Source organism: Podarcis cretensis, assembly GCF_951804945.1.
Source record: "Podarcis cretensis genome assembly, chromosome: 15".
NCBI lineage: Eukaryota > Metazoa > Chordata > Lepidosauria > Squamata > Lacertidae > Podarcis > Podarcis cretensis.
In genome coordinates, this window is record NC_137185.1 from 25,416,564 (window position 1) to 25,443,283 (window position 26,720).

At 45.1% G+C, this 26,720-nt stretch overlaps 2 protein-coding genes across 2 annotated transcripts in view; both read left to right on the forward strand.

Moving 5' to 3' along the window:
- Positions 1–2,120: 2,120 nt before the first annotated feature.
- Positions 2,121–14,279, forward strand: LOC307203742 (uncharacterized protein). The gene is made up of 7 exons (XM_079954827.1): positions 2,121–2,302; positions 4,721–4,941; positions 6,588–6,755; positions 8,043–8,225; positions 10,091–10,211; positions 13,435–13,548; positions 13,735–14,279. The coding sequence occupies exons 1-7, from the start codon at positions 2,143–2,145 to the stop codon at positions 13,905–13,907; spliced, it is 1,140 nt and encodes a 379-aa protein (XP_079810953.1). The 5' UTR covers positions 2,121–2,142; the 3' UTR covers positions 13,908–14,279.
- Positions 14,280–18,189: 3,910 nt separating this feature from the next.
- Positions 18,190–26,720, forward strand: part of LOC307203686 (uncharacterized protein) — a 50,141-nt gene continuing 41,610 nt past the window's right edge. The window contains exons 1-7 of the mRNA XM_079954639.1: positions 18,190–18,652; positions 18,955–19,147; positions 20,089–20,216; positions 22,016–22,153; positions 24,035–24,255; positions 24,601–24,758; positions 25,341–25,568. Of these exons, the coding sequence (XP_079810765.1) occupies positions 18,476–18,652; positions 18,955–19,147; positions 20,089–20,216; positions 22,016–22,153; positions 24,035–24,255; positions 24,601–24,758; positions 25,341–25,568 (1,243 nt within the window). The 5' untranslated portion in view covers positions 18,190–18,475. The remainder of the gene's footprint in view (positions 18,653–18,954; positions 19,148–20,088; positions 20,217–22,015; positions 22,154–24,034; positions 24,256–24,600; positions 24,759–25,340; positions 25,569–26,720) is intronic.

The window sequence follows — 26,720 nt, forward strand, 5'->3', positions numbered from 1 at the left end:
GAGAAAGTGAAAACACGCTCACATATGCACTCTTTGCCATTTCGGGGTGTAGATAAAAGTTAGATCCAGTGGAATGAAAACAGATTCTCTTGAATTTGCATGATTTTACATGGATCCCAAACACTATCAAATCAAAGCTTATCGTGGTAGACTGCGCTGTTATACCGAGTCAGTACAACAGTCCATCCAGCTCAGTACTGTCTGCTCTGAGTGGTAGCGAATCTGCAGGATTTCAGTCAGGGGTGTCTCCCAGCCCTACTGAGAAATGCCAAGGTTTAAAACTGGGACTTTCTGCATGCAAGGGCTGTGCTCGGCCACTGTACTCTACAATTCTTCCCCTAAAAATGAAACACAATTCTAGTCCTCATGCTTCTCAATTAAAGGCTGATGTAGGGATGCGGGTGGCGCTGTGGGTTAAACCACAGAGCCTAGGACTTGCCGATCAGAAGGTCGGTGGTTCGAATCCCCGTGACGGGGTGAGCTCCTGTTGCTCGGTCCCTGCTCCTGCCAACCTAGCAGTTCGAAAGCACATCAAAGTGCAAGTAGATAAATAGGTACCGCTCCGGCGGGAAGGTAAACGGCGTTTCCGTGCGCTGCTCTGGTTTGCCAGAAGCGGCGTAGTCATGCTGGCCACATGACCCAGAAGCTGTACGCCGGCTCCCTCGGCCAATAAAGCGAAATGAGTGCCGCAACCCCAGAATCGGCCACGCCTGGACTAATGGTCAAGGGTCCCTTTACCTTTTTAATGCAGCTATGAGAAATTGCCTTATACCAAGTCAGACCGTGGCTGAATGTAGCTGAGTATTTTCCATGCTTCCTGGCAGCAGCTTTTCATGGTTTAGGATGGGGACATCCACAACTCTACCCAGAGATGCCAAAGATTGAACCTGCGTGCGAAATAGAGGTCCCATCACTGAGCTACATCCCTTCCCATGCACATCTTAGCTATACAGTTGGAATAGGTAAAGGTAAAGGGACCCCTGACCGTTAGGTCCAGTCACGGACGACTCTGGGGTTGCGGCGCTCATCTCGCTTTATTGGCTGAGGGAGCCGGCGTACAGCTTCCGGGTCATGGGGCCAGCATGACTAAGCCACTTCTGGCGAACCAGAGCAGTGCACGGAAACGCTATTTACCTTCCCACCAGAGCGGTTCCTATTTATCTACTTGCACTTTGACGTGCTTTCAAACTGCTAGGTTGGCAGGTCTGATCAGCAAGTCCTAGGCTCTGTGGTTTAACCCATAGTGCCTCCTATACAGTTGGAATAGAAAGCACTAAAAACAAAAGGCAAGCATATGATCCCAGGATGCTATGCTTATGTATATTCAAACACACTTAGGAATTTAGTTAGGCAGGATCAGCCTTTAACTGTAGTCCCAGCTCAGAAACTGTGACCTTTTTGCACGGCACGAGAAGCATTGCTGCCACCTATTGGGTACACTTTTCAAATTGAATTGACAATGCAGCAAGGGTGAATTCCCTTACCACCACAGAGTTGAGCTTTCCTGCTTTTGTGGTGGGCTAATGAATCACTTTCCCAGCCAGGAAATATTCAGTTGTAGCTGCACATAAGGGAGAATTCCAGTTTGCAACACTTCTCCTAGCATAGCATAGGTCCAGTGACTCAGCTCTTCAGCAGCAAATACAATGTTTTAAGTGCCTTATACAAATGTGGCACTAGATGTTGATAGTGAGCTTATGGCAAATTCAATATATTTTTCAAAACGTTTTTTAATATATGTCTAGATTCCACCCAGGAATCAGAACAGGAAAGCATGGGAGCTTAAGACACAGTGTTATAGACAGTGCTCATCCTACTCAGAGTAGACCCATTGGAGCCTAAGGTACTCTGCACTGGAAACCTGCATATGTGAATTTCACAAACTGATTGGAAGTCAATTAGTGAGATCGCTACACCTGTCCTTGATATTCTACTGCACCCTTTCCCAATCTGATGCTCTCCAGAAATTTTGGACTTCAATTGGGTTTTGAAACATAGCTGCCTGGAGCTAATGGCACCAGGTTTGTGAAAGCTGTTCTAGTGCAACTCAGCTGTGTCATCTGATCCTGAGGGATCCATTTCCACCTTGTTTAATTTACACACTCTTACTATACTGAAATATTTAAAAGTGGAAGCCCATCAATGCTGAAACAACTGAATGTTTTGAATCCACGAAATATGCTTGGCCTTATCTTTATTTTGTTTGCTTTCATTTCTGGAAATTTGCAACTACAAGGAGAAGATTGTGAGAATGAGTTTAATTGCACAAGAAGACAAAGAAACCCTTCGACATGCCCAGCAGGTATAAAGTAGCCAAATAATGATTTGTCGGTTTGCTTTTTAAGCTGCACTTGTTTGTTGTGTTTGCTAGATTTTTCTTCAGCGATGCCCAACATGGTGATAACAGAATGAATGATGTAAGGAGGGGGCTGCAGCCCAAGATAGGAAAAGAGGTAGTAAGGGAACACCTAGCTCCTTTAAATGAATTCAAATCTCCAGGGCCTGATGAGCTGCATCCAAGTGTAATAAAAGAACTTGCAGGTGTAATTCAGACCCTTTGTCTATTGTATTTGAGAATTATGGGAGAAAAGTTGAGGTCGCTACAGACTGGAGGCAGGCAAATGTTGTCCCCATCTTCAAAAGGGGGGGAAAGATATACCCAGATAACTACCGACCGGTGAGCTTATCGATACTAGGGAAGGTCCTAGAACAGATAATTCAGCAATCAATCTGTGAGCATTTAGAAAAGAATGCTGTGATTACTAAGACCCAACATGGGATTCTCAAAAATAAGTCATGCCAGACCAATCTGATTCCTCTTCTTGATAAAATTACTGCATCTTGATTTCAGTAAGGCTTTTGACAAAGTCCCCCACTATATTCTTGAAAGGAAGCTGGTAAAATGTGGGTTGAACGAGGTAACTGTTAGGTGGATTTGTAGCTGGTTGACTGACCGAACCTCATTAATGGTTCCTCGTCATGCTGGGAAAAAGTGACAAGTGGGGTGCCGCAGGGTTCTGTCCTGGGCCAGTTGTTGTTCAACGTCTTTATAAATGACTTGGATGAAGGAACTGAGGGAGTGCTCATCAAATTTGCAGATGGCACCAAACTGGGAGGGGTAGCTAATACCAGAGAAGACAGAATCAGAATTCAAAATGACCTTAACAGGTTGGAGAACTGGGGGCAAGCTAACAAAATGAATTTCAGTAGGGACAAACAAAAGATTCTGCACTTAGGCAGGAAGAACCAGATGAACAAATATAGGATGGGGGACACCTGGCTTACTAGCAGTACATGTGAAAAGGATCTAGGGGTCTTGGTGGACCACAAGATTAACATGAATCAACAGTGTGATGCAGCAGCAAAAAAAGCTAATGCTATTCTAGAAGTATAGTGTCCAGATCAAGGGAAGTAATAGTACCACTCTATTCTGCCTTGGTCAGACCACGCCTGGAACACTGTGTCCAATTCTGGGTGCCACAATGTTGACAAGCTGGGACGTGTGCTGAGGAGGAGGGCAACCAAGATGGTCAAAGGTGTGGAAACTAAGCCTTATGAGGAGCACTTGAAGGAGCTGGGTATGTTTAGCCTGGAAAAGAGGAGATTGAGAGGAGATAGGATAGGTAAAGGGATCCCTGACCAGGAGATAGGATAGGTAAAGGGACCCCTGGACCCCTGTCCAGTCATGACTGACACTGGGGTTGCGGCGCTCATCTTGCTTTACTGGCTGAGGAAGCCGGTGTACAACTTCCGGGTCATGTGGCCAGCATGACTAAGCCGCTTCTGGCGAACCAGAGCAGCACACGGAAACACCATTTACCTTCCTGCTGGAGCAGTATCTATTTATCTACTTGTACTTTGACATGCTTTTGAACTGCTAGGTTGGCAGGAGCAGGGACCGAGCAACGGGAGCTCACCCCGTCATGGGGATTCGAACCACCGACCTTCTGATCGGCAAGTCCTAGGCTCTGTGGTTTAACCCACAGCACCACCCACATCCCATGGAGATAGGATAGTCATCTTCAAATATCTTAAGAGCTGTCACATGGAGGAGGGAGCATGCTTGTTTTCTCCTGCTCTGGAGGGTAGGACTCGAACCAATGGCTTCAAGTTGTAAGAAAGGAGATTCCAACTAAACATTTGGAAAAAACTTCTGACAGTAAGAGCTGTTTGGCAGTGGAGCAGTCTCCCACGAGAGGTGGGGGACTTTCCTTCCTTGGAGGTTTTTAAATAGAGGTTGGGTGGCCATTAGTCAAAGATGCTTTAGCTGAGATTCCTGCACTGCAGGGGCTTGGCCTTCCAGCTCTAAGATTCTATAACTCTGTGAAATATTTGAATGATTGCTTGACTGATCTGCATAATTTAAGAAACAAAAAAAAACCAAAAAAAACCTCACCATGCCTTTAACACCCTAGTAACAACACAGATTTCTCATTACCCATGTAGGTTAAGAGCCAAACTGTGATAGCAGAAAATTGCTGATAAATTACATATTGCATTTATGGCGTGAAGAGTTGAAGGGTCTTTGTTTTGCTGCTGAGTGATTGATGTGCTGTTAACCTTATAAAGCAAGGGTGATATCCAATGCATCACAGGCAACTGAAAGTTTCCAACTGCAATCCTCATCTAGAATCCACCCTTTGAAGGTAAGTGCTCCAGAACATTACCTGTCAGCATCCCTGTATTCATCCCGATTTCATGTCATGCATTTTGCTTTCAGGTTTTTTCTGCCTGGGTAGCGATTCATCCCCTCTCCCATGCCCAGAAGGCACCTTTCGCTCAACAGGAAGGTCTCCCTCCCATTCATGTGTGGCCTGCCCTGTGAACTTCTTCAATGCTAAGCTGGGCCAAGCAGCTTGCTTCCCATGTGGCTCGGAGGCTGTGCAGCCCAAGGAAGGTCAAAGAACATGTGTCTGCCTTCGGGAAGGCCGAGTGTTCCAGGTAACTGCAGGCTGAATAGGTGGGTCAGCTGGAAGCGCCCTCATCCTCTATGTATTTGTCCAAGCACCTTCCAAAGTCAAGTAAAAGAGTAGCCATGACTGCATCTAAAGGTAAAGGTAAAGGTAAAGGGGCCCCTGACCATTAGGTCCTGTCGTGACTGACTCTGGGGTTGCGGCGCTCATCTCATTTTATTGACTAAGGGAGCCGGCGTACAGCTTCTGGGTCATGTGGCCAGCATGACTAGGCTGCTTCTGGTGAACCAGAGCAGCGCACGGAAATGCCGTTTACCTTCCCGCCGGAGTGGTACCTATTTATCTACTTGCACTTTGAGTGCTTTTGAACTGCTAGGTTGGCAGGAGCAGGGACCGAGCAATGGGAGCTCACCCTGTGGCGGGGATTCAAACCGCCGACCTTCTGATCGGCAAGTCCTAGGCTCTGTGGTTTAACCCACAGCGCCACCCGCGTCCCCTGTATGACTGCATCTAGTGGCCTTAAATCCCATAAACCACTTAAAAGGATGTCCTGCCTTTTGCCCATCCTTGAACCTCCCACCAAACGCTTCCATTGGATGTCCCAGAATTCTAGTGCTAAGAGAACACCTTCTCCCTAGCACGTTCTCCATCCTATGCATAATTTTATAAACTTTGTCGATATTCTCCCACTTCCTAGTGGAAAAGGTTCCTTTTCAAGCCAGAATACTGTTCCATAGATCATAGAGTCACAGAGCTGGAAGGGACCACAGGGATCATCTAGTCCAACCCCCTGCAAGGCAGGAATCTTTCACCCAATGTGGGGCTTGAACCCACGGCCCTGAGATAGGGGATGGATCTTCACACAGGGGGGGAATGCTATAAATAAGTCAGAAATTAGATCGTTATAACCAAAGGGGGGGGGGAACCTATGGAAAATCATGTATGAAAATTTCTTGCTCTCTGATGCCATCTGGTGTTGCATGTTTATAGTGCATGCCAATCCTTGCTTCTCTACCTATGTAGCTGAGTCCTAAAAGTCTCATGCTCTACCAACTGTGCTCCATCTAACTCACTATTGTCTACACTGACAGCAGCTCTATGAGGTTTCAGGCAGAGGATATTCCTAGCCCTCCCTGGAGGTGCTGGGGATTGAACCTGGGACACCTTCTACATGCAAAACAGATGCCCTGCCCCTGAGCTATAGTCCTTCCCTTAAGCTATAGGAACAAAGGAAGCTGCTTTATACCAACTCAGACCATTGGTCCATCCAGCTCAATATTGATGATGCTGACTAGCAGGCAATTCCCAGCACTTCCTGGAGATGCCATAGATTGCACTTTCCTCTAAAATAAAATGCCGCAAACCTTGTAGGCTTTCCCCAAAGGGAAATATGCCCTGTGGTTTGGGTCATTTTGGTTACCTTTTTTTAATTCTAGAGGAACACTCCCTTCCTTCCTTCCTTCCTTCCTTCCTTCCTTCCTTCCTTCCTTCCTTCCTTCCTTCTCCCTCCCTCCCTCCCTCCCTCCCTCCCTCCCTCCCTCTCTCTCTCTCTCTCTTTCTTTCTTTCTTTCTTTCTTTCTTTCTTTCTAAGAATAAATCAAGAAAAGTGGTGTGAATCACTGAGCTAACAAAAATAAATAAATGCAAAACACAGGCATCGTATTCTCGTTGCAGCCTAGTGATGCCCAATGCCCGTGTGCCCCTGGGTATAAAAGCCCTATAGAAGACCAGAGATGGGACTGTGTCAAGCAGATGTATGACATCTGTAGAGATGGTGCTGTCCGGAACGAAGAGGGGCAATGCTTAACTCAGGAAGGATGGCGCCACTACTGCTCAGACAAGGTACTGCAAGTTATGTCTTAACACAAGTCAGCCAGTTCCCACTGAATGGCTGTGAGTAATACTTGGGGGGGGGGGGGTTTAGTCTAAATTCTCTTGCTTCATTTTGGGTAACTGATCTTCCCAGCTTTGCCCATTTCCAGTCAGTTTCCCTTCACCTGAAATTTCTTAAGCAACCATGCCCTCAGTTTCGGTAGATTTCCCAAGCGCCAAGCTTGCCAACTGCCAAAGGACACAGCCATTGCTCATGGTAAATTCTGCTGCTGCAGCAGCTTGCGTGCCTCTCAGTCACAACAATATTACAAAACCTGAAGTGCCAAACAGTTTGGATCTAAGGTCTAGCAAGGCTTTAGATTTGAGCTAGGTCGCTGCTCAGGTTTTTCAGGATTTCCTTAGCTCCTAATGAGCACCTTTGACAGCAAGCGGAGCTGTACAAAAGAGGAGAGTGTTTCAACTTCCCACCTAAAGATGAATTCAAAGCCGAAGCAGCTACTCCCACACTCATTGTCCTCTGCTCTGAGCACATCTGTCAAGCAGCAGCTCATTTTTCAGAATCCTGATTTGTGGGTGACGTTTTCGCTCATGTTTGCAGTGATGTTTACAGTCATTTTTCAGAGGACTGACCAGCAGATCATCGTTCCAAGTCCTAACCCGTGGGTCATGTTTTCAGTCCTTTTTAGCCTTCCTGACCCACAGATCACATTTTCAGTCCTTTTTTGGAGTCATGGGTCACCTTTTTGGCCAGTTTCCAGAGTCCTGACAACCAGGTCCCATTACTGAAACTCCACAAGCAGGACTTCAGCACAACAGCCCTCTCCCAGCTTGTGATTCTGAGCAGCAGATACAGTGGTACCTCTGGTTACGTACTTAATTCGTTCCGGAGGTCCGTTCTTAACCTGAAACTGTTCTTAACCTGAAGCACCACTTTAGCTAATGGGGCCTCCTGCTGCTGCCATGCTATTTCTGTTCTTATCCTGAAGCAAAGTTCTTAACCTGAGGTATTATTTCTGGGTTAGCGGAGTCTGTAACCTGAAGCGTATGTAACCTGCAGCATATGTAACCCGAGGTACCACTGTATTCTTCTCAGTGAAGGTAGAATGTAGCCCTCCAAAGTCATCCAAGTTGGTGGTCACCATGACTGCCTCCTGTGGAAGTGAATTCTGTTGTTTAATTTTGCACTGTGTAAAGATGCCCTTTCTTTTGTCTCCCCCCAAATCTTCCAGCATTCAGCTTCATTGGATCAGCCCCACTGAGTGCCAGCCCTCATGTTCATCTCACTTTCTCTGCTAGGTTTGTGCTCTCCCCAAAGATTATCAGGGATATGACAAAGTTCTTGGCCTCTGCCTTTGCCAAGCGGACAACCTGGACAGTCTGTGCAACCGCCTGTGCCGAAGACGACAAAGGAGAATTTTCCAATTTGTCAGTGAAAAAGAATCAGCCCGATTTTCTTTGGCCTTCAGAAATGGGAGCCAGGTAAAAAACAAAAACAACCAGAACTCATCAGCAGAAGTGTAACAGGCTGGGCTCACGCGGGGTTAAAGACCCTTGGCTATTTCTGTTAGCAGGTTGCTAGCAGGGTCTCTGTCTCTGGTGAAATAGAGCTGCCCAATCAGCATGAAAGGGAAGAGTTATTAGCCACTGAGAATAATAATAATAATAAATAGTACATTTTTATTTATACCCTGCCCTTCCCGGTTCAGAAAACTGGGCTCAGGGTGGCTAACATCAAATTTAAAACACCTAATTGCTGCAACAAAAAAACAGCATAAAACACAGTATAAAATGTGAATAACAATAAATTCAGAATTCAAAAATCAATTTACGGAGGAAATCCATCCAATAAACATTAGATGATCACCAGGACTAGCTGGCTAAATTAGTCCTATTTGGGCCAGTGAGGAGACCAGGGGAGAATTAGCTGTGGGATCCAGAGCGGGTAATCTTCATAAAAAGGGGAGGGGGAGGGAAGGAAGGGGAATAAAAGATCAGGCTAAGTTCAAATTGAAAGCCAGGCAGAATAGCTCTGTCATACAGGCCCTGCAGAAGGAAGTTAAATCCTGCAGGGTCCTGGTCTCATGGGACAGAGCATTCCACCAGTTCGGAGCCATCACTGAGAAGGCCCTGGTGGAGGATAATCTGACTTCCTTAGGGCCTGGGAAGAGGGCATCCCTCCCTTTGTGCTTATTGGAGCCAATCAGAGCGAAAGGCAGTGAGTCAGCCACTGAGGATTGGCTCCTAGGGTCACTCTGGAGAAGGCACTCAGGAAGAACAACGAGGAGGAATTGTTCTTTATGCTCCAAAGCTCAGCATTTGGGAACAGGGAAAACACAAGATGCTACAGTTTCAAGAGAATGGTGTGCAAGTTCTGTTTCATACAATAGAACTTGGAGGAAAACACAATTTAAGTCACTCCCAAAGAAAGGATACTGGAGCATTCTGAATCACGTGCACAGAAAATAATAGAAGTAGCTGAAAGGCAACACGTGGAGATCTGTATAGATTGTTGCAATGCATCCCTCATTATTATTATTGCATTAGGTTATTGCATAATCTTAGATTTATAATCTTAGAAGGGGGTGTGGATGCTAGGAAGCATAGCCATGACTATTATGCAGTGATCCTGCACCTCTGAATTTGTCAGTACACTGCTTATCATAAGCAACTTGTTTTGTTGGGAAGCTGCATTGACAAGGCAGGTGTGGGGTGGGCTAGTAGGCCAGCATCCTCCTACCTGCCTTCCCAATGGTCTTGTTGCTAAGGCTGTGTGCAGACTCTTGTTTGCACTGCACCCAATGCGCTCCCATCGTGGAACTGGGAAGAGATGCACAAACAACACTAGCCACAGTCCATATCTATCCTGTCATTTCTTAGGAAACACTGTGTTCTGATGCTCTTTCTCTCAAACCAAAGTCAACATGAACTGAGAAAAAGAGTGACCTAGTTGTGGTTTTATGGCAGTAATGTGCAAACAGCCTTTGTCTCTCTGCCACTGATGCTGCTTGGTTGCAACCCTGCTTTTCATTGGGGTGAAGCATCAACGGCACCCATGCCAGGTCAAGACTTTCCACTGCCTGAAGCCAACAACAAGATACAGTAGCATCCCCATCCCACATCCAGGTGGACCAGCAAAGTCCAATAGCAACCAGAGGACCACAACTTATGCAGCCCTAATGTAGAGGTTCCTTTTGGAACCCCTGCATATCTTTGCAAAATGTACTGAGAGCTGCGGTGCTTTAGCCAGTTCTGTTGTGTACATCCAAACTGATGGCCCATCAGTGCAAATACTGCCAGGATGTGAAGCCTGGGCTCTCAAGACTTCTCCTTTAAATTCTTTATAGCTTGACGTTTTATTGGAAGAGATAAGAGTGTCGCTGCAGCTGTTAGATTTCCACACACTAAATGGGTGCACCTCAGAGGAGAACAAGAAATCGTGTCCTGTATATGTGGTAAAAACAAGTGGTAAGGAACAAGTTCTGTCATTTTGATTTATGGATTGCATTTATAACGCCTTTTCCCTCCAAATAGTTCAAGGTAGCGTACCTGGCAATGCGGGTGGCGCTGTAGGTTAAACCACAGAGCCTAGGACTTGCTCAGAAGGTCGGCAGTTTGAATCTCCATGACGGGGTGAGCTCCCACTTCTCGGTCCCTGCTCCTGCCGACCTAGCAGTTTGAAAGCATGTCAAAGTGCAAGTAAATAAATAGGTACCGCTCCAGCGGGAAGGTAAACGGCGTTTCCGTGTGCTGCACTGGTTTGCCAGAAGTGGCTTAGTCATGCTGGCCACATGACCCGGAAGCTGTACGCCGGCTCCCACAGCCAATAAAGCGAGATGAGTGCCGCAACCCCAGAGTCGGTCACGACCGGACCTAATGGTCAGAGGTCCCTTTACCTTTACCTTTAGCGTACCTGGCTCCATCCACCTTCTCCATTTTATCTTCAGAACAACCCTGTGAGGTAGGCTGCACTGAGAGACAGTGACCAGCTTAAGGTCATCTAGTGATCTTTATGACAGGGGAAGTTTGAACTCAGGGCTCCCTAATTCTAGTTGGATGCTGGAATGACAACATCACACCCAATCTCTCTTTTTCTTAGTTTTCCACTCTTAATCCTGTTTGATTAATATTCTGCCTTCCCTATGATTACTCTTTGTGTGTGTGTTGTGCATTTTCCTGTTTCCTCTGTTTCCTGACAGCACAGCAGAAGACTGATTTAAGTGCACAATTTAGATATATCTGTCATTACCTAAATAAACTCCACTGCTGTTTTTGGCTTGTACAAATAACCGTATTTGGCTTGGTGTTTGATTTCTACAGACAAATGTGGTAAATCAAAAGCATTTGCCAGTTGGCCTCGAAGCTCCAGAGATAAAGTGATTGTGTTTTATTTATTTAAAAACATTTTTAGACTGCTCGTCTTGCAAAGCAGATCTAGAGAGTGGATTAAAAGTAAAGTGTAGTAAGAACAAACATAGACAACAACAAAAAAAGAAAAGAAAAAGATGAACCACAATTACTTAGGGGAGAAACTTGATTCAGTTCTCATTGAAAGCCGAAACTACTTCATACTTTCCAAAACAACACAAGAACCAAAACACAGCCCATTCTTCAAAATTCACACTTTTATAAATATTGCAGTGCAGTTCTCCAGCCAAGCAGTGTGTACAAATATACATACATGGTGACAAAATGTCCATGAAAATGCATATATTGGTTAAAATAACATGCGAAAATGCATTGTTTTAATGGAAATTGTTCTGCAAAAACATATTACAAAAAATTGCATACAAATGTTTATATTAGGAGGAAATTATATTAAAATGCAAACTGGTGTGGAAATGTGAAGCGCTGAGATGCCAGGGGTTGAACCTTCTACATGCCAAGCAGGACTCTTCCGTTGCATCAAGTGCCTTGCAATGAAATAACATTTTGCCAGGCTTACCCTGGCCCATCAGATCAGACCCTGTTGTTGTTTTATTATTATTTGTCTGAATTATCTGAATTGCTTTTATACTGCTGCTTTTACTGGCTTCATGTTGTATTTTTGTTTTGATTATATTTTAAATTGATTTTAAGTTGCACACTGCTCAGAGATTATTCTTCTTTAAAATTAAGCGGTTGATTAATACTATAAGAACAAACAAACTAACAAGACCACTCACCTCTCTTGGTGTGGCAGCATTGCTGGACGGAAGAGGTTTCACTGGGATCCCGATGGTGGAATTCAAACGGCAGTGCCCTTCCTGATAGGCGGTGAGGGCATAACCCCTACCACCTATTAGGAGCCAGATCTAGCCTGCACCCTGTATTAGACAATGGGGATGCAGGCTGGGATGTGGGCGGAGCCAGGGCGCAGCCAATGGAGCCGATGGTGGGCTTCCCTTGAGGTTGTAGTCCCCGCCTGCCCCTCCAAATGCTGGGGTATCCTGTTAAAGCAGCCTTTCTCAACCTGTGGGTCCCCAGATGTTGAACTACAACTCCCATCACCCTTAGCTAGCAAGGCCAGAGCTCAGGGATGATGGGAGTTGTAGTCCTACAACATCTGGGGACCCACAGGTTGAGAAACACTGTGTTAAAGGGATCTAGGGGGAGTGGCCATGTCTGCGTGCCCAGGGGGGGCCAGGGCTGAAGGCACTCCCCCAGATGGCAGTCACTGCGGGGGTCACCCTATTGGATGTAAGTCTTAGGAACCCCCGCCTGTATTGACCATGCGTCACTTCCAGCTGGTGGGCCGGAAGTATTTAGATTGCCCCATGCCCAAGCCAAACCTCTTTCATCTGTTCAGTGGTACCTTGGTTCTCAAACTTAATCCGTTCCGGAAGTCTGTTCCAAAACCAAAGTCTTCCAAAACCAAGACGCGCTTACCCATAAAAAGTAGTGCAAAATGGATTAATCCGTTCCAGACTTTTAAAAACAACCCCTAAAACAGCAATTTAACATGGATTTTACTATCTGATGAGACCATTGACCCATAAAATTAAAACAATAATCAATGTACTGTACTATAAAATAAATAAGACAGTATTGTAGATGATGAAAATTAAAATTATTATTTTTTCTTACCTGCACTGATGATAGTCATTGTTTGGCTTTTATCCATTTCCACAGTAGCACAATCAATCAATCAGTAGCTGAACTGGGTTCCACACAGTCACAAAAACAAATTAACCGAAAAAGCCTCAAAAACAAAAATGCAAAATAAATCGCAAAAACAAAAGTGCCAAACTTAATCTATTCCGGAATTCCGGACTTCCAAAAAGTTCAAAAACCAAGGCACAGCTTCTGATTGGTGCAGGCACCCCAGAAACAATAGCTGACAGCCACATCAGATGTTCGGCTTCTGAAAAATGTTCGAAAACCGGAACACTTACTTCTGGGTTTTCAGCATTTGAGAACCAAGGCGTTTGAGTACCAGGGCATTTGAGAAGCAAGGTACCACTATATTCAATGAAGTTGTGGCCTGTTTTTACCCAAATCCCAGTCTTATTGGTCTCTTATTTATATGGGTTTGAGTATGGGAAGTCCGATGCCTGGTCATGCAAGTAAATATGCAAAGAAGTTTGTTGCTGCATTGGAAATTGTGGATACAAACAAACCTGGATGACTGCAGATCACCTAGAAGAAATCTAGGCAGAGAGAGCAGGCCTATGACCTTTGGTTTATTTGGTTTTTTTCAATGTCATTACAGGAAGAGGATTCCTGGGGGTGTACGATCCTGAACCAGAGCTCCTACACTACTTCCTTACCTCAAATGCGGTTCTATTAGACTCCCAAAATAGATTGCGCTCCATGACATCTACAGGTATTATATATTGTGCTTTTTTTCTGGTAGTACTCAACAGTATGCTTGTACACCACCCAGTTGGAATTGCCTGTTGACACAAGCATGAGCCCACACAAGCGCTGAGCAGATTCCTAAAGCTCTTTTCATGTGCAAATCTTCAGTTGTATGCAGATGCTGCTTCACTTGGTTTTTATGTTCACACAGGGACATCTAGAGAAGAAGATTTTGCATTTTACAGGTCCTGGCCCCAGCAACCTTCTGATTCTACACTGAAAATGACGTTCAGTGGCATCCTGAACCCTACTACATGCCTCAAGATTCACGATATTGTCATGTTCATTGTTTCTAAAGATCATTATCCAGTTTATGATGTGTAAGTAAGCATTGTGGTGGGAAGGCCTCGTTCGTGCATTCTGAACAACGTGCAAACCGAAACACAGCCATTCTTTGAAATTCACACTGAATTTTGCAATGCAATTCTCCAGTCAAATAATGTGTACAGTGGTACCTCGGGTTACATACGCTTCAGGTTACATGCGCTTCAGGTTACAGAATCCACTAACCCAGAAATAGTACCTCAGGTTAAGAACTTTGCTTCAGGATGAGAACAGAAATCGTGCTCTGGCGGCGCGGCACAGCAGCAGCAGGAGGCCCCATTAGCTAAAGTGGTGCTTCAGGTTAAGAACAGTTTCAGGTTAAGAATGGACCTCCGGAACAAATTAAGTACTTAACCCAAGGTACCACTGTACAAAAATGGGTCTGCTAGCATAAAGGGTGCATACAAATACATTTTACTAATGAAAGGAATGTACAAAAATTGCTTCAAAATGTATTTATTTCATAAAATTTATATACAGCTGGATTGTAAAAAAAAAAACCTCAAAGCAGAACAAAACAATGCAATTATCAGTTAAAAACAACTATATAAAACATTCAAAAAACAATTAAAATCCATGATAAGCTAAAAACCAGATCAGAGTGCGATGCTGATAATGCCAAGGTTGCAGGTTTGATCCCCGTGTGAGAAAACTGCATATTCCTATATTGCAGGGGGTTGGACTAGATCAGGGGTGTCACCCTTTGGTCACCCTCAAAGGGCCGGTTGTATTTGTAGGACTTACAGTACAGGAGAGAAGGGTTCAGGCAGCCGTTGGATCTGTCACATCACAGGATGGCATGTGCTCAATATAAAAACAAGTGGAGGTTTCCTGAATGCATGTAAAGTGAAGGTTTCCTGTGTAGAACGGCCGGCGCTGCTAGAGGGCAGACGTTCTCTGGCTTGTAGGCTGCCGCGCATGCGCTGAAGAGGCGGCTTTCTTGTGTCAAAAAAAAAAAGTGAGAATAAAAGGTGAAGGCTGGCGGCCGGCGGCGGCTACACGGGCCACATGACGAGGTCTGGCGGGCCGGATTTGGCCCGCGGGCCTTGTGTTTGACACCCGTGGACTAGATGATCCTAAGGTTCCCTTCCGACTCTATGATTCTATGATCAACATTCTACATGTCAGGACAGGCTTGACTAAACAAATATCTTTTTATTGGGTGCCTGCCTCATGTCAATAAGGGAGTTCCGAAGTATAGGTGCTCCCACATTCTTAAGAGTTAGCCATGGGGAAACTTACTTGCAGTTCAATATACTCCCACGGAGAAGTTAAAGCAAATGTTTTGCTGAGATGGCGCTTGGGTGGTAAATGTACATTTTCCATCAGAAGACCCCTGCTGGATTACATCAAAGGCTTATCTAGCTCAGTATCCTGTTTCACAATCTCTCACCAATCAGCTTCATCGTATGACCCCTAGTTCCACGATTATGCATGACAAATAAAAATGGCTACCCGCTATCTCAACTCCATGCATCATTTTTAATGGCACCCTCACCCCTAAACTAGAAAGTCCCAGAAATTTTAACTATTACTCCTATGGAAGTTGTTCCACACACCTGATCATTTTGGTTGCCATTTTCTGAGCAGGTAATTATAAACACAAATATTGTCAACACAGAATGTCCTTCTGTTTCCTGTGATCAGTAAAACTGCTATAAATGGATAGCAGCTTCCCTAATACGTACATTCTGTTTAATCTTGCATCGCTGTCCTGTCTGTTGTGCTGAGGACGGAATCAGAGTTAAAATTGCAAGTACCGTTTTTGGAATCGAGATAATTTGGGCAGCCAACATGTTTGTCTTGTGTCTTTCCTTAGCAACAGCCTGTACAATACAAACCACGACTTTGACTGGGGAGGTTTCCGCAGCCTAGCAGAAGAAGCTAAGTTGGCCTCAGGCTCCGACAACTTCCTGCTTTTCTTTTACCAGTTCCATGATCCCGGAACTTATGTCTTGAGGCTAAGTAGCAACCAGCACAAAAGAATGGTTTGTTTCAGGTCCTGGCATGTTTGCTTACAAAAGAGTTTCCAGTGAGGTGCATTCATTTGTCTGATAAACATTTGCAATGGGTGGTGTGTCTCATCTGTGGGAGGGATGGGTCATTGGTTCAGCAGCTTAATCCTTGGTTTACATAACTTTTGGGCCACCTTTCAGTATAAAACTCGTGGCACAGATCATAAAAGAAAACAGCAGAACTACAAAAGCAAACATCAGAGCACAGAAACAGCGGCCCATCAAACTAACAAAGTCTAGCCCAACTTTGCCATAAAACTAAAAAGGAGCTCTAGAACAGGCTGAAACACATGGGTAATTTTTTAGAAGGATCTGCTTGGCACCAAAACAATAGGATGAGCACTAGGGAAACTTCCTGAGGGGCTACAACCAAAAAGGTCCTTTCTGCCATCATCACCCTCCCAACGGCCTCAGTCCAGTATACCTGAAGGAGCATCTCCACCCCCATTGTTCTGCCCGGACACTGAAGTCCAGTGCTGAGAGCCTTCTGGCGGTTCCCTTGCTGCGAGAAGCCAAGTTACAGGAAACCAGGCAGAGGGCCTTCTCGGTAGTGGCGCCCACCCTGTGGAACGCCCTCCCACCAGATGTCAAAGAGAAAAACAACTACCAAACTTTTAGAAGACATCTGAAGGCAGCCCTGTTTAGGGAAGCTTTTAATGTTTAACAGACTATTGTATTTTAATATTCTGTTGAAAGCCGCCCAGAGTGGCTGGGGAAACCCAGCTAGATGGCCGGGGTATAAATATTATTATTATTATTATTTACATCAGATGAAGGGGAGGGACCCAGAAGACTATCCTCATATGAGGATCCAGGCTGCTTTGCAAAGAAGGAGGCAACCCTCCAAGTAGCCAGGTCTGTATTTTAGTGATCCCATTCTCCACCTTCCCTGGAGCTGGGGAAATCATTTTTCAGGCCAAGGGTAAGATTCCAGAGGTGGGGCAACATGCCAGTAGTAGGAAGGGCTAGAAGCAAAATAGGTGTGGCTAGAAGCAAAATGTGGGCAAGGCCTGTGACTCTTGCTTTTGCACAGCAGGCCACATTCCAGCAACCCTTGTGCTGCGTTTTGATCAATGGCCTCAGCAGTAGATGAGAGGTCAGTAGTACCATGAACAGCTCCGTGAATGACTCAGGCTGGAGACTCCAACAGAGCAGAGCTCAAATGTTGCTTCAGCACCAGCCAACCTACCAGACAAGTAGGAGCTGCAGCTCTTGTCAGTTGTTATGTCTGTCTTTGGTGAGAGACGCCTACTCATTTAAAGGGGTACAGCCTGGCTCCGAATGAGTGGCACTAGAGCAGGCATGAGGAACCTTTTTCAGACAGAGGGTCATCTACCCTTCTGTGCAACCTCCCAGGGGCCACATGCAAATACAATGTGTGGATTTGTGAACATGTATTAAGAAGTAGGAACGCAAGTGGCGCTGTGGGTTAAACCACAGAGCCTAGGACTTGCCGATCGGAAGGTTGGCGGTTCGAATTCCAGCAACGGGGTGAGCTCCTGTTGCTCAGTCCCTGCTCCTGCCAACCTAGCAGTTTGAAAGCACATCAAAGTGCAAGTAGATAAATAGGCACCGCTCTGGCGGGAAGGTAAACGGCATTTCCGTGTGCTGCTCTGGTTTGCCAGAAGTGGCTTAATCATGCTGGCCACATGACCCTGAAGCTGTACGCCGGCTCCCTCGGCCAATAAAGCAAGATGAGCGCCGCACCCCCAAACGACTGGACCTAATGGTCAGGGGTCCCTTTACCTTTACCTTTACCTTTATGTAAGTGTGTTGAAGTGGGGGTCCAGCTATGGAACTGGTCATCTCATCTTAGGACCAAACAAGATGTACTGTTAAATACATCTTTGCATTTATTGTGCAGCGCTCTTGGCCGTTTGTTTGTTTGTTTCATTTTAAGAGGAAATTATATCATGCCCAATAATTACTGGAATCCCAGCAGGTGTGGAAGGAGAAAATTAACCTCTTCTCTCCCCTGCTGAGGTCATGAAGAAAATAATTCCTTTAAAACTGGTAACTGAATTGGGAAGAAATCCCCCAGTTTGTGCTGCCCCTCCCCTCCATACAAAATAAATTCCAGCTTGGGGGAGGGAAAAAAAGTATTTTCCTCAGCATCCTAGCAGGGAGGAAAGGTTAAGTTTTCACTCCAGACTTGGTGGGATCTGAAATAATTATCGCACAGACCCAGTTTATTAAGTTTCCATTTAATAATAATATTTTTTTCTAAAACTCTTCCTTGTAAATGCAAGTATGTGGCGAGAGGGGAGAACAGGATTTATATGATGTTTAAAAATCAAAACCTCTAAGAGGTTTGCATTAAAATTACCCATGATAAATCAGATATTAAAGCAAGCAAGCTGAAAAAAATTCACAATGAAATCAGCAATATTGAAGCTAAATGTTACAAAACATAGTTACATGATGTATACATCTCATCTGGTCCTTACAGACTCCCCTTTCTGTGTTTGTGGCTATGTGTGAATCTTCCTCCTTTGTGCCTCTGACTTGGGTTTCCTGTGTCTGTCTGTTCCTTTCCTGAAGTATGTCAGAGTCATGCCGTATGGTGGGCAGTGTTACGATGAGGGTCCCTTCTTCCCAACGACTCCCAGACACATGGTGCAAGTGGGGGTTGCCAGGATCCCAGACCTCATTCTGAAACCTGACTGGCGAGCAATTATTGGGATTATATTCGGAGTCGTCTTTCTCCTCATTGTTTGCCTGCTACTGATTGTGAGTAAATGAAAGACAAGGGGAGGCAACTACCCCCTAAATTTGTGCATTTGTAGGCCTTATTCACACATTACACTGACCACAGGTGCAAGCTGTCTCTACACATGTACAAGTCTTTGTGAGAAAGAGTGAACACTTGCTGATTTGTACAGCACAGTTATTGTATACACAGGTACACAGATTGTACACTTGTTGAATGTAATGTGTGAACAATGTGTGTGTGTGTGTGTGTGTGTGTGTGTGTGTGTGTTTTCCTGGGAATGTCCCTGCTCCTGTAAGTTCTTTTCTCATGAATTTTTCAGACTTTTTGCCAAACCTTTGGCTTGTCCAGGAAAGGAAGCCATTCCCCACGGTTCCGAAAGTTACAGCTGAAATATAATATAGACAAATATTCCTCCAGAGAATCCACAATCCTTACCCTCAGAAAATATCACCCTGGAATGCAGCAAGCAGGCAGTTTGGAAAAGAACTTCAGCCACATGGAGAAAAGAGAAGGTATGAATAATCTTTTACAGTATATGATACAGACATTGCAAATAAATAAAGAACCAAATCGCATTTGATGGGTGCATCCATGGAGGACTCCTTCTTCATGAGAGGTAGCATAAAATCCTTTCCTTACTGCCAACTAACCTTTGAATTAATTTAGATTTGGGGTCTGTGGGGCTCTGGCCCTCCAGATGCACTACAGAGCCCATCATCCCTTACTATTGACCATGGTGGTTGGAGCCGATGGGAGTTGGAGTCCTCCAACAACAACTGGAGGGTCACAGGTTACTTACCCTGCCTTGATAAATATTGGATTGCACTCGGAGGGGAGGGATATTGTGTTAAGGCATGGAGTTGCAAATGCTATCCCAGAATCCCTGTGATTTTCTTCTTTGCATAATACAGAATGAACTTGTGGAAGCCTTCAACCTGGTGCCTTCCAGATGTTGCTGGACTACAACCCCCATCATGCTGGCTAATTGAATGATGAGTTGTCACCCAACATCTGGAGGGTCAGGGTATCTGCTGAGCTCAGATCAGAGAGCTAGTGTGATCAAATGACTAGTTTGTTGTTGCTGTTAAGAAACAAGGGATACCTGCATTCAAATCCCACTACAGTCAAGAATAGCTTCAGTATTTTGTTTTTAACACAAGTCACTATGCTTTGGCCTCAGTTTTCTGTCTGTAGAATGGGTATTCGGCAATAATCAACCTTACAGCCCAGTCTAACTATGCTTACCAGCTGATGGAACTTGTCCAAGGAAACATGTTCGCAAAAAATTGTATATATTATTGAATGTATTGAGCAGGATATTGTTGCTGTGCTCCTCTACCCTCCTTAACACACACCTCACCTTCACATTCCTCTGTTATTATTACTGTAGCCATTATTACTACTATTGCTGTTTGTGCTAATATTGCAGCACTCATTTTACCTCTCTTCCTAGGCAAGTGTGAAATATGGGACACGGAAGAACAAATAGATCTGGACTCATTCAATACCAACGCCTTCTTTGAAATTCTGGTCGCGCAGTCTCTGGCAGTTACAGCCAAACTGAGCCAGTTTAAGGAAGAGGTGCCTGGTGGTTGTTTCCTCTGTTTGGATTTTCACCAGCTGAGCTGGTTTTAGAAGTCATTGTTGGGGGTTGGCATTGTGGAAGCAGGAGGGTGGCTCTGCAAAGGAAGCAAGAACAGGCAGTGTGTGAAGAGCTCAGCCTTCACCTGAGGGACTGAGAAGAGCAAGCAGCTTTATAAAGCCAAGTGGAATGTGATTGGCTCCTTTAGTCACCTGACCTGGGCAGGGAGTTGTGGCAGCAGACCATTGGGCATCTGCGGTGATGGGACCACTGGTTGGCCCCTGTGAGAATAGGGTGTTGGACTAGAAGGGTCTTTGGCCTGATCCAGCAGGTCTTTTCTGATATTCTTACGTTCCTAACAACAGTACGATTGTACCAAGACGAGAGTCGCATCTTGATGTCTTCAGTACACTATAGTACTCGGGTGGCGCTGTGGTTTAAACCACTGAGCCTCTTGGGCTTGCCGATCAGAAGGTCAGCGGTTCGATTCCCTGTGACGGGGTGAGCTCCCGTTGCTCTGCCCAAGCTCCTGCCAACCTAGCAGTTCGAAAGCACACCAGTGCAAGTAGATAAATAGGTACCGCAGTGGGAAGGTAAACGGCGTTCCCGTGTGCTCTGGCTTCTGTCACGGTGTTCCATTGCACCAGAAGTGGTTTAGTCATGCTGGCCACATGACCCTCAGCCTGAAAGCAAGATGAGCACCACAACCCCATAGTTGCCTTTGACTGGACTTAACCGTCCATTGGTCCTTTACCTTTTACCTTTTTATCTAAGACTCAGAGAGAAAAGGCTGACCTTTACTCACTGACATTGTTGTTCTGTAGCAAGGTCGGTCACCAGGTTAGTGACAGGCCTATGCCCGAATTCCAGTGGACTTTTGGAAAACTGGGGGAGGCCAAGTGCTGGTTAAAGTGACTAAGACAGTTTCAAGGAAAGAGATTTATAAGTAAAAATGAGTCACACAACAACATTGCATTGTTTTCTCCTTTGCAAAAAAATAAAAATCCAAAACAACAAAAACAGTACAATTGCGATCAGGACAGCAATATTTGCTAATTGCAAGCTGCCACAGAAAAGGGCCATACCTCAGCATCGGTTTTGCTTGCAGTTGGTGCCAGGTTTAATCCCCAGCACCACCAGGTTTGAGAGATCCCTGTCTGAAATCATGTAGAGCTGCTGACAGTATAAACAGTCCTATGCAAGCTAGACCGGGCTGCATCTACACATGGGAAAAAACACTATAAATAAGTCAGAAATTAAATCGTTATAAGAAAAGGAAAAAAATGCATAGAATGTTGTTGTTGTTGTTCTTGTTGTTGTTGCTATCCAGCGACATCTGGTGTCGCATGTTTATAATGCATTCAAAACACTGGTGTTTTTTTTACTAATGTAGCTGAGTTCCATGAGTATTAAAGTTCTAGCACCCTTTAGATATCCCTTCTTTGGGATCTAAGGAGCCAAAGGGTCCTTCCCTTATTTTAGCACAGGAATAAGGTAACAACATATCCAGATGTTGATGGACTCCAACTCCCATTAGCCCCACACTGCATATTCTATGGGTGTTGTAGTCCCTCTACATCTGGAGGGGCCCTGGTTTAGCATAGCACCTGAGCCATTTTTAAGAGTGCTGTTCTCTCTTCCTCAGTTCTTCCTGCTTTAGACTATATTCCAATAGATTGCTATAACAATTGCATATGTCTTATAGTTGCATGCACAGAGAATATGGGAGCATAAAATGGGAGCCAAGCCCAGCACAACTGCAACCTGCTCATTTTGCATGCCTCCTTTCCCTTTGCAGCTGAAAATCTTGTACCATAAACTTGTGGATGAAGCAGCCATGCTCAGAGATCTTTGGCTAGCCAAGCTGTGCATCCCTGACAGAGCTGATCCTTGTGATGATGTACTGATGGGGAACTATGTCAAAGCAAAACAGCAGGTAGAAGACTGGATAAATCGAATACCTCTCCAGATGATCAGTTATTTCTGATTAATGCAGGGGTGGCTAATCTTTCTTGGATCAAGGGCTGCATTGACTCGTGGTCAGGAAACATTTTGTGGGGTTTCTGGGGGGGTTGCAAAAAAATTTTTTGTCATTGCCCACAGAAGTTATTAGCAATTTATTTATTTTTTTAAAGCATGCTCTTTGGGGCCCTCCAGACCGGTGATTTTCAACATGCCATTGATGCAACTGTAGTGCATTACTAGTGAATTTATAATTGTAGGTATAAAGGTAAAGGACCCCTGGATGGTTAAGCCCAGTCAAAGGCAACTATGGGGTTGCTGCGCTCATCTCACTTTAAGGCCAAGGTAGCTGGCATTTGTCCACAGACAGCTTTCCATGTCATGTGGCCAGCATGATCTAAACCGCTTCTGGTCCAATGGAAGACTGCGACAGAAACCAGAGTGCACGGAAACGCCATTTACGTTCCCACCATATTTATGTACTTGCACTGGTGTGTTTTTGAACTGCTAGGTTGGCAGGAGCTGGGACTGAGCAACAGGAGCTCACTCTGTCACGGGGATTTGAACTGCCAACCTTCTGATCGGCAAGCCCAAGAGGCTCAGTGGTTTAGACCACAGCGCCACCTCTTTATAATGGACCATCCATATATCACTCCACTTTATTCATTACTTTGTGATACTTCCCCAGTGTTACCACATTATTGCTGTCTGGAGGCCTGTTCTTGTGCAATAACAGTAATACCCTACAGTTGCATCAGCTTAAGTGGGACAGCAATAATAGAGCAAAGAACCTCATCAGGACCTAGGGAGGATGGCAGCAGCTACTGGGAAAGGCTGAGCTTGAATCAGAAGGGAAGGTTACAGGTGAGGTGAGATGGGACATCTTCATCTGGTCCCGAACTTCTTGACCAGCTCCTGAAGTTTTGATTCCTACAGCCATGTTTGCTACTGAACCTATGCTGAATAAAGCTTTCTGTCTTACAAGTAAGAGCCTCTGCCATCATGCTATGCCAGGACAGTGTGAAACAAAAGGAACCGATTTTGTGGATGATGGAATCCATGCCATGAGGGAGAAATTATCTGGTTTCATTTTAATGGGAACCTACGAAATTTGTTCTTCCCAACCTATTTGCAAACTGAAATGCAGGCATACTTCAAAACACTTTGTCCTCTAGAGTTTGTGATGCAATTCACCCACCCAAAAAAAAGTTTACAAAAAAGCACATACATTATAGTAGGGAAATTTGCTTGCTGAAATGCGTGAATCAGGAGAAATGCATACAAAATACAGCCCTGCTTTCATCTAAAATTTTTTTTGAAAAAAAGAAAAACACACAAACACATGAGATGGAAGGAAGAGATAACCCCGACCAGAGAAGAATGGCAAATCAAGTTGATGGACTATGCCGAAATGGCAAAACTAACTGGGAAGCTCAGGAATCAAGAATACAAGAAATTTAAAAAAGAATGGGAAATGTTGATAATGTATATGCAAAATCATTGTAAACAGGTCAAAACACCAGCAGGATATTGAACACACTTGTAATGTAACAGAACGTATAGACAATTTAGGAAGATGAAAAACTAGAGAAGTGCTGATATGCAGTTGAAAATAGAATCAATAGGACCCATGGAATGGATGGGGGTGGAGTCAGGAGATTCAGAGTAATCTCGATAATTAGATTGGGAATTGTTTTAGTTGTATGTTTATATTTTGGAAAATCAAATAAAAATCTGTTTCAAAAAAGAAAAAAGAAAAAATGGGGTAAACTAAAGCCTGGAGAAAGTGGGAGAAACTGAAATTGCCTGGTTTGGTCATCCCAATTGTGAATGTGTGGATTTAATATTTCATTAGGCAGAGGAGGAGATTCTGCTCCGAAAGCACCTGGCCACAGAATATGAAGAAAGCGTGAGCAGGCAGCTCCACTTACTGAGCCAGGACATGAAACGACGTGAGGAGCACTGGGTGGCATTTAATTCTGCTCTGCGGGAAGCCATAAGGTTGACAGAGGCCCTGGCGGAGGCTCTGTCCTCTGAGGAAGGTCAAGTCTCAGGTTCTAAATCAGCCCATCACAGGTAAGGGCCATTCTCTGCGACATGTAAAAGCTTCAGTGACATTATGACCTGGCTGTGCATTAAGACTTTATTTCAGTGTGTACTTAATGCGATCTGAGGCAGGGATGTTGAATCCTCAGGCCTGCCCCTCCCAGGACCCCCCTCACATCTCATGGGCCCTGCTTCACACCCTCCTTGAGTGTTTTTGACTGGCTGGGATGCACCCTTGAACCCTGATAATACCTCTTGCCAGCTTTTCTTATTTATGGGGAACTGTTTATATGCAGACCTGACTTTCCTACCTCAGAGTGGATACCCTGAGACCATTTTATTTCTGCTTTTTGCTTCTTATCATGGTGGCTTCAGGTTATCAAGCCTCATTGATGCTGCAAGCAACCAGGTGTCCAGCACTGTCATACAGGAGACTCGTAGGCTCATGGCATGGGGCATCCTGGGAGAAGGAACAGGAGCTCACCTTGTTAACAGAGAGAGAACCAGGCTACTCACCAAGGCGGAGCTTGTAGGTAAATGTAAACTCTTAGCTTCCCAGAGGGGTTTTTCTTCATTGTGCACATCTGCACAATATGTGTGCGTGATTGAAATTTGTTTAGTTGTGATGGCTCCCTCCCCTCCACACAGACACACACAAAAAGATTCATGGGGAGAGTTGTTCTGTGCAGGTAGAGAATTTGTTGTCAGATATCCCAGCCCAAGGATGGGGAACTTGTGGCTATCCATCTGTGGACTCCAACTCAACCAGCCCAAGCCAGCATGGCCAATGGTCAGGAATGGTGGGAGTTGGAGTCCAACAAAATCCAGAGGGTTCCCCATCCCTTGGATCAGGCATCCCCAAACTCAGCCCTCCAGCTGTTATGGGACTACAACTCCCATCATCCCTAGCTAACAGGACCAGTGGTCAGGGATGATGGGAATTGTAGTCCAGAAAACAAACAGCTGGAGGGCTGAGTTTGGGGTGCCTGCCTTGGATGAACTACAGTTCCCAGGAATGCCTGAGGGGCAGCCCGTCTCTTAAGCAAGCATCCTTTGCAGAAAGTTACTCAGCTGTACCATTGAGTCTGTGTGTATCTTTCCATTGCTCTTCCCAGGGTCAGATGGCTCTGTGAAGGCACACGATGTCCTGTACCAGGATGCTACCACTGGACTTATAATGCCCAGCCATGGTGCTGTCATGCTGCTGGCCAGTCAGTCCATGGAGCCTGTATCTGCCCACCATTTCCTGCACCCCGACACAGGAAGATTGCTCCCGATAGCTGGGAATGTTGGCTTCGACCCAGTCAACTCTAAGCTGATCCCTGTGGTTGATTTAGCACCTGGTAAGAGCCATGGTTCTTCTATAACTCAATTAATCAGCCCTAAACGGAGGTGCTAGCTTGTGTACTGTTGTTGAACCATCATCACATTGGAACCTGTAACCAATCATGAACCGGTGGTTGCCCAACCCATGCACCTAGAGCTGCCATATGTAGAGGAAGACCACTGGACCATCTGCTCTGACTAACACTATTTCCCCAAAGATTTAGATGGGGATCTTTCCACCCAAGCTCCTGTCCTGTCCCCAGCTGGGGGCACAGAGTCCAGGGACACCAAGCCACATATCTGCCAGCACCACCCTGAGATCTAGGAAGCAAAGTCAGCTCAAACAAAGGGCATGTTGCAGCAATGGCAGGTTAGGCAAAGCAGACAGTAAGTTCAGATCAGCAATGGCAAGCAAAGCAGAGGTCAACATCCACATGTAGCTGCTTGGGAAGGTTCCACCCATTTTTGCCTCTGACTCCACCCACCAGTGGCACGTGGCCCCCTAAAAGGTCGCCCAGAGGGAAATGAGAAATGTTACTCCCTGTCCCCCAGTCTAGACTGTGGAAATGTTAAGGATTGTAGGAAATGATACACTGAATAAATATTATCCTTCCTTGTCTCGCATTAGTGAGTGATGTAGCAGAGCAAATTCCCCTTTATATAGCTGGAAGCTAATTTGCAGATTCGTTTCAATCTCTTAGTTAAGATTATTTCCTGGTGTCCCCTTTTATCTCTCCTGAAAGAATAAATACACGAAAGTCTTTCTGAGTAAAGTAACAAAAAGTTTACTCACATTTCAGTTCACGTTATGATCCCTGAAAGGCAGGCTTTTCTTAGTACAGTGGTACCTCAGGTTACATACGCTTCAGGCTACAGACTCCGCTAACCCAAAAATAGTGCTTCAGGTTAAGAACTTTGCTTCAGGATGAGAACAGAAATCGTGCTCCGGCAGTGCGGCAGCAACAGGAGGCCCCATTAGCTAAAGTGGTGCTTCAAGTTAAGAACAGTTTCAGGTTAAGAACGGATCTCCAGAACGAATTAAGTACTTAACCCGAGGTACCACTGTAGTTACATAAAAGACAGTGAGTTCATCTCAAATGGAGACTGAATTCATGTGCTGCTGGCTGAGAGCCAGCAGACAGCAAAATTACATTAAGAGAACAAAATGG

What these genes read in the sequence shown, in the direction of transcription:
- LOC307203742 (XM_079954827.1), top strand. Translation starts at nt 2,143, where the DNA reads ATGCTGAAACAACTGAATGTTTTGAATCCACGAAATATGCTTGGCCTT. An exon ending in GCCACTACTGCTCAGACAAG is followed by an intron (nt 6,756 to 8,042) that starts GTACTGCAAGTT and finishes TTTCTCTGCTAG; the next exon opens with GTTTGTGCTCTCCCCAAAGA. An exon ending in ATATGTGGTAAAAACAAGTG is followed by an intron (nt 10,212 to 13,434) that starts GTAAGGAACAAG and finishes ATGTCATTACAG; the next exon opens with GAAGAGGATTCCTGGGGGTG.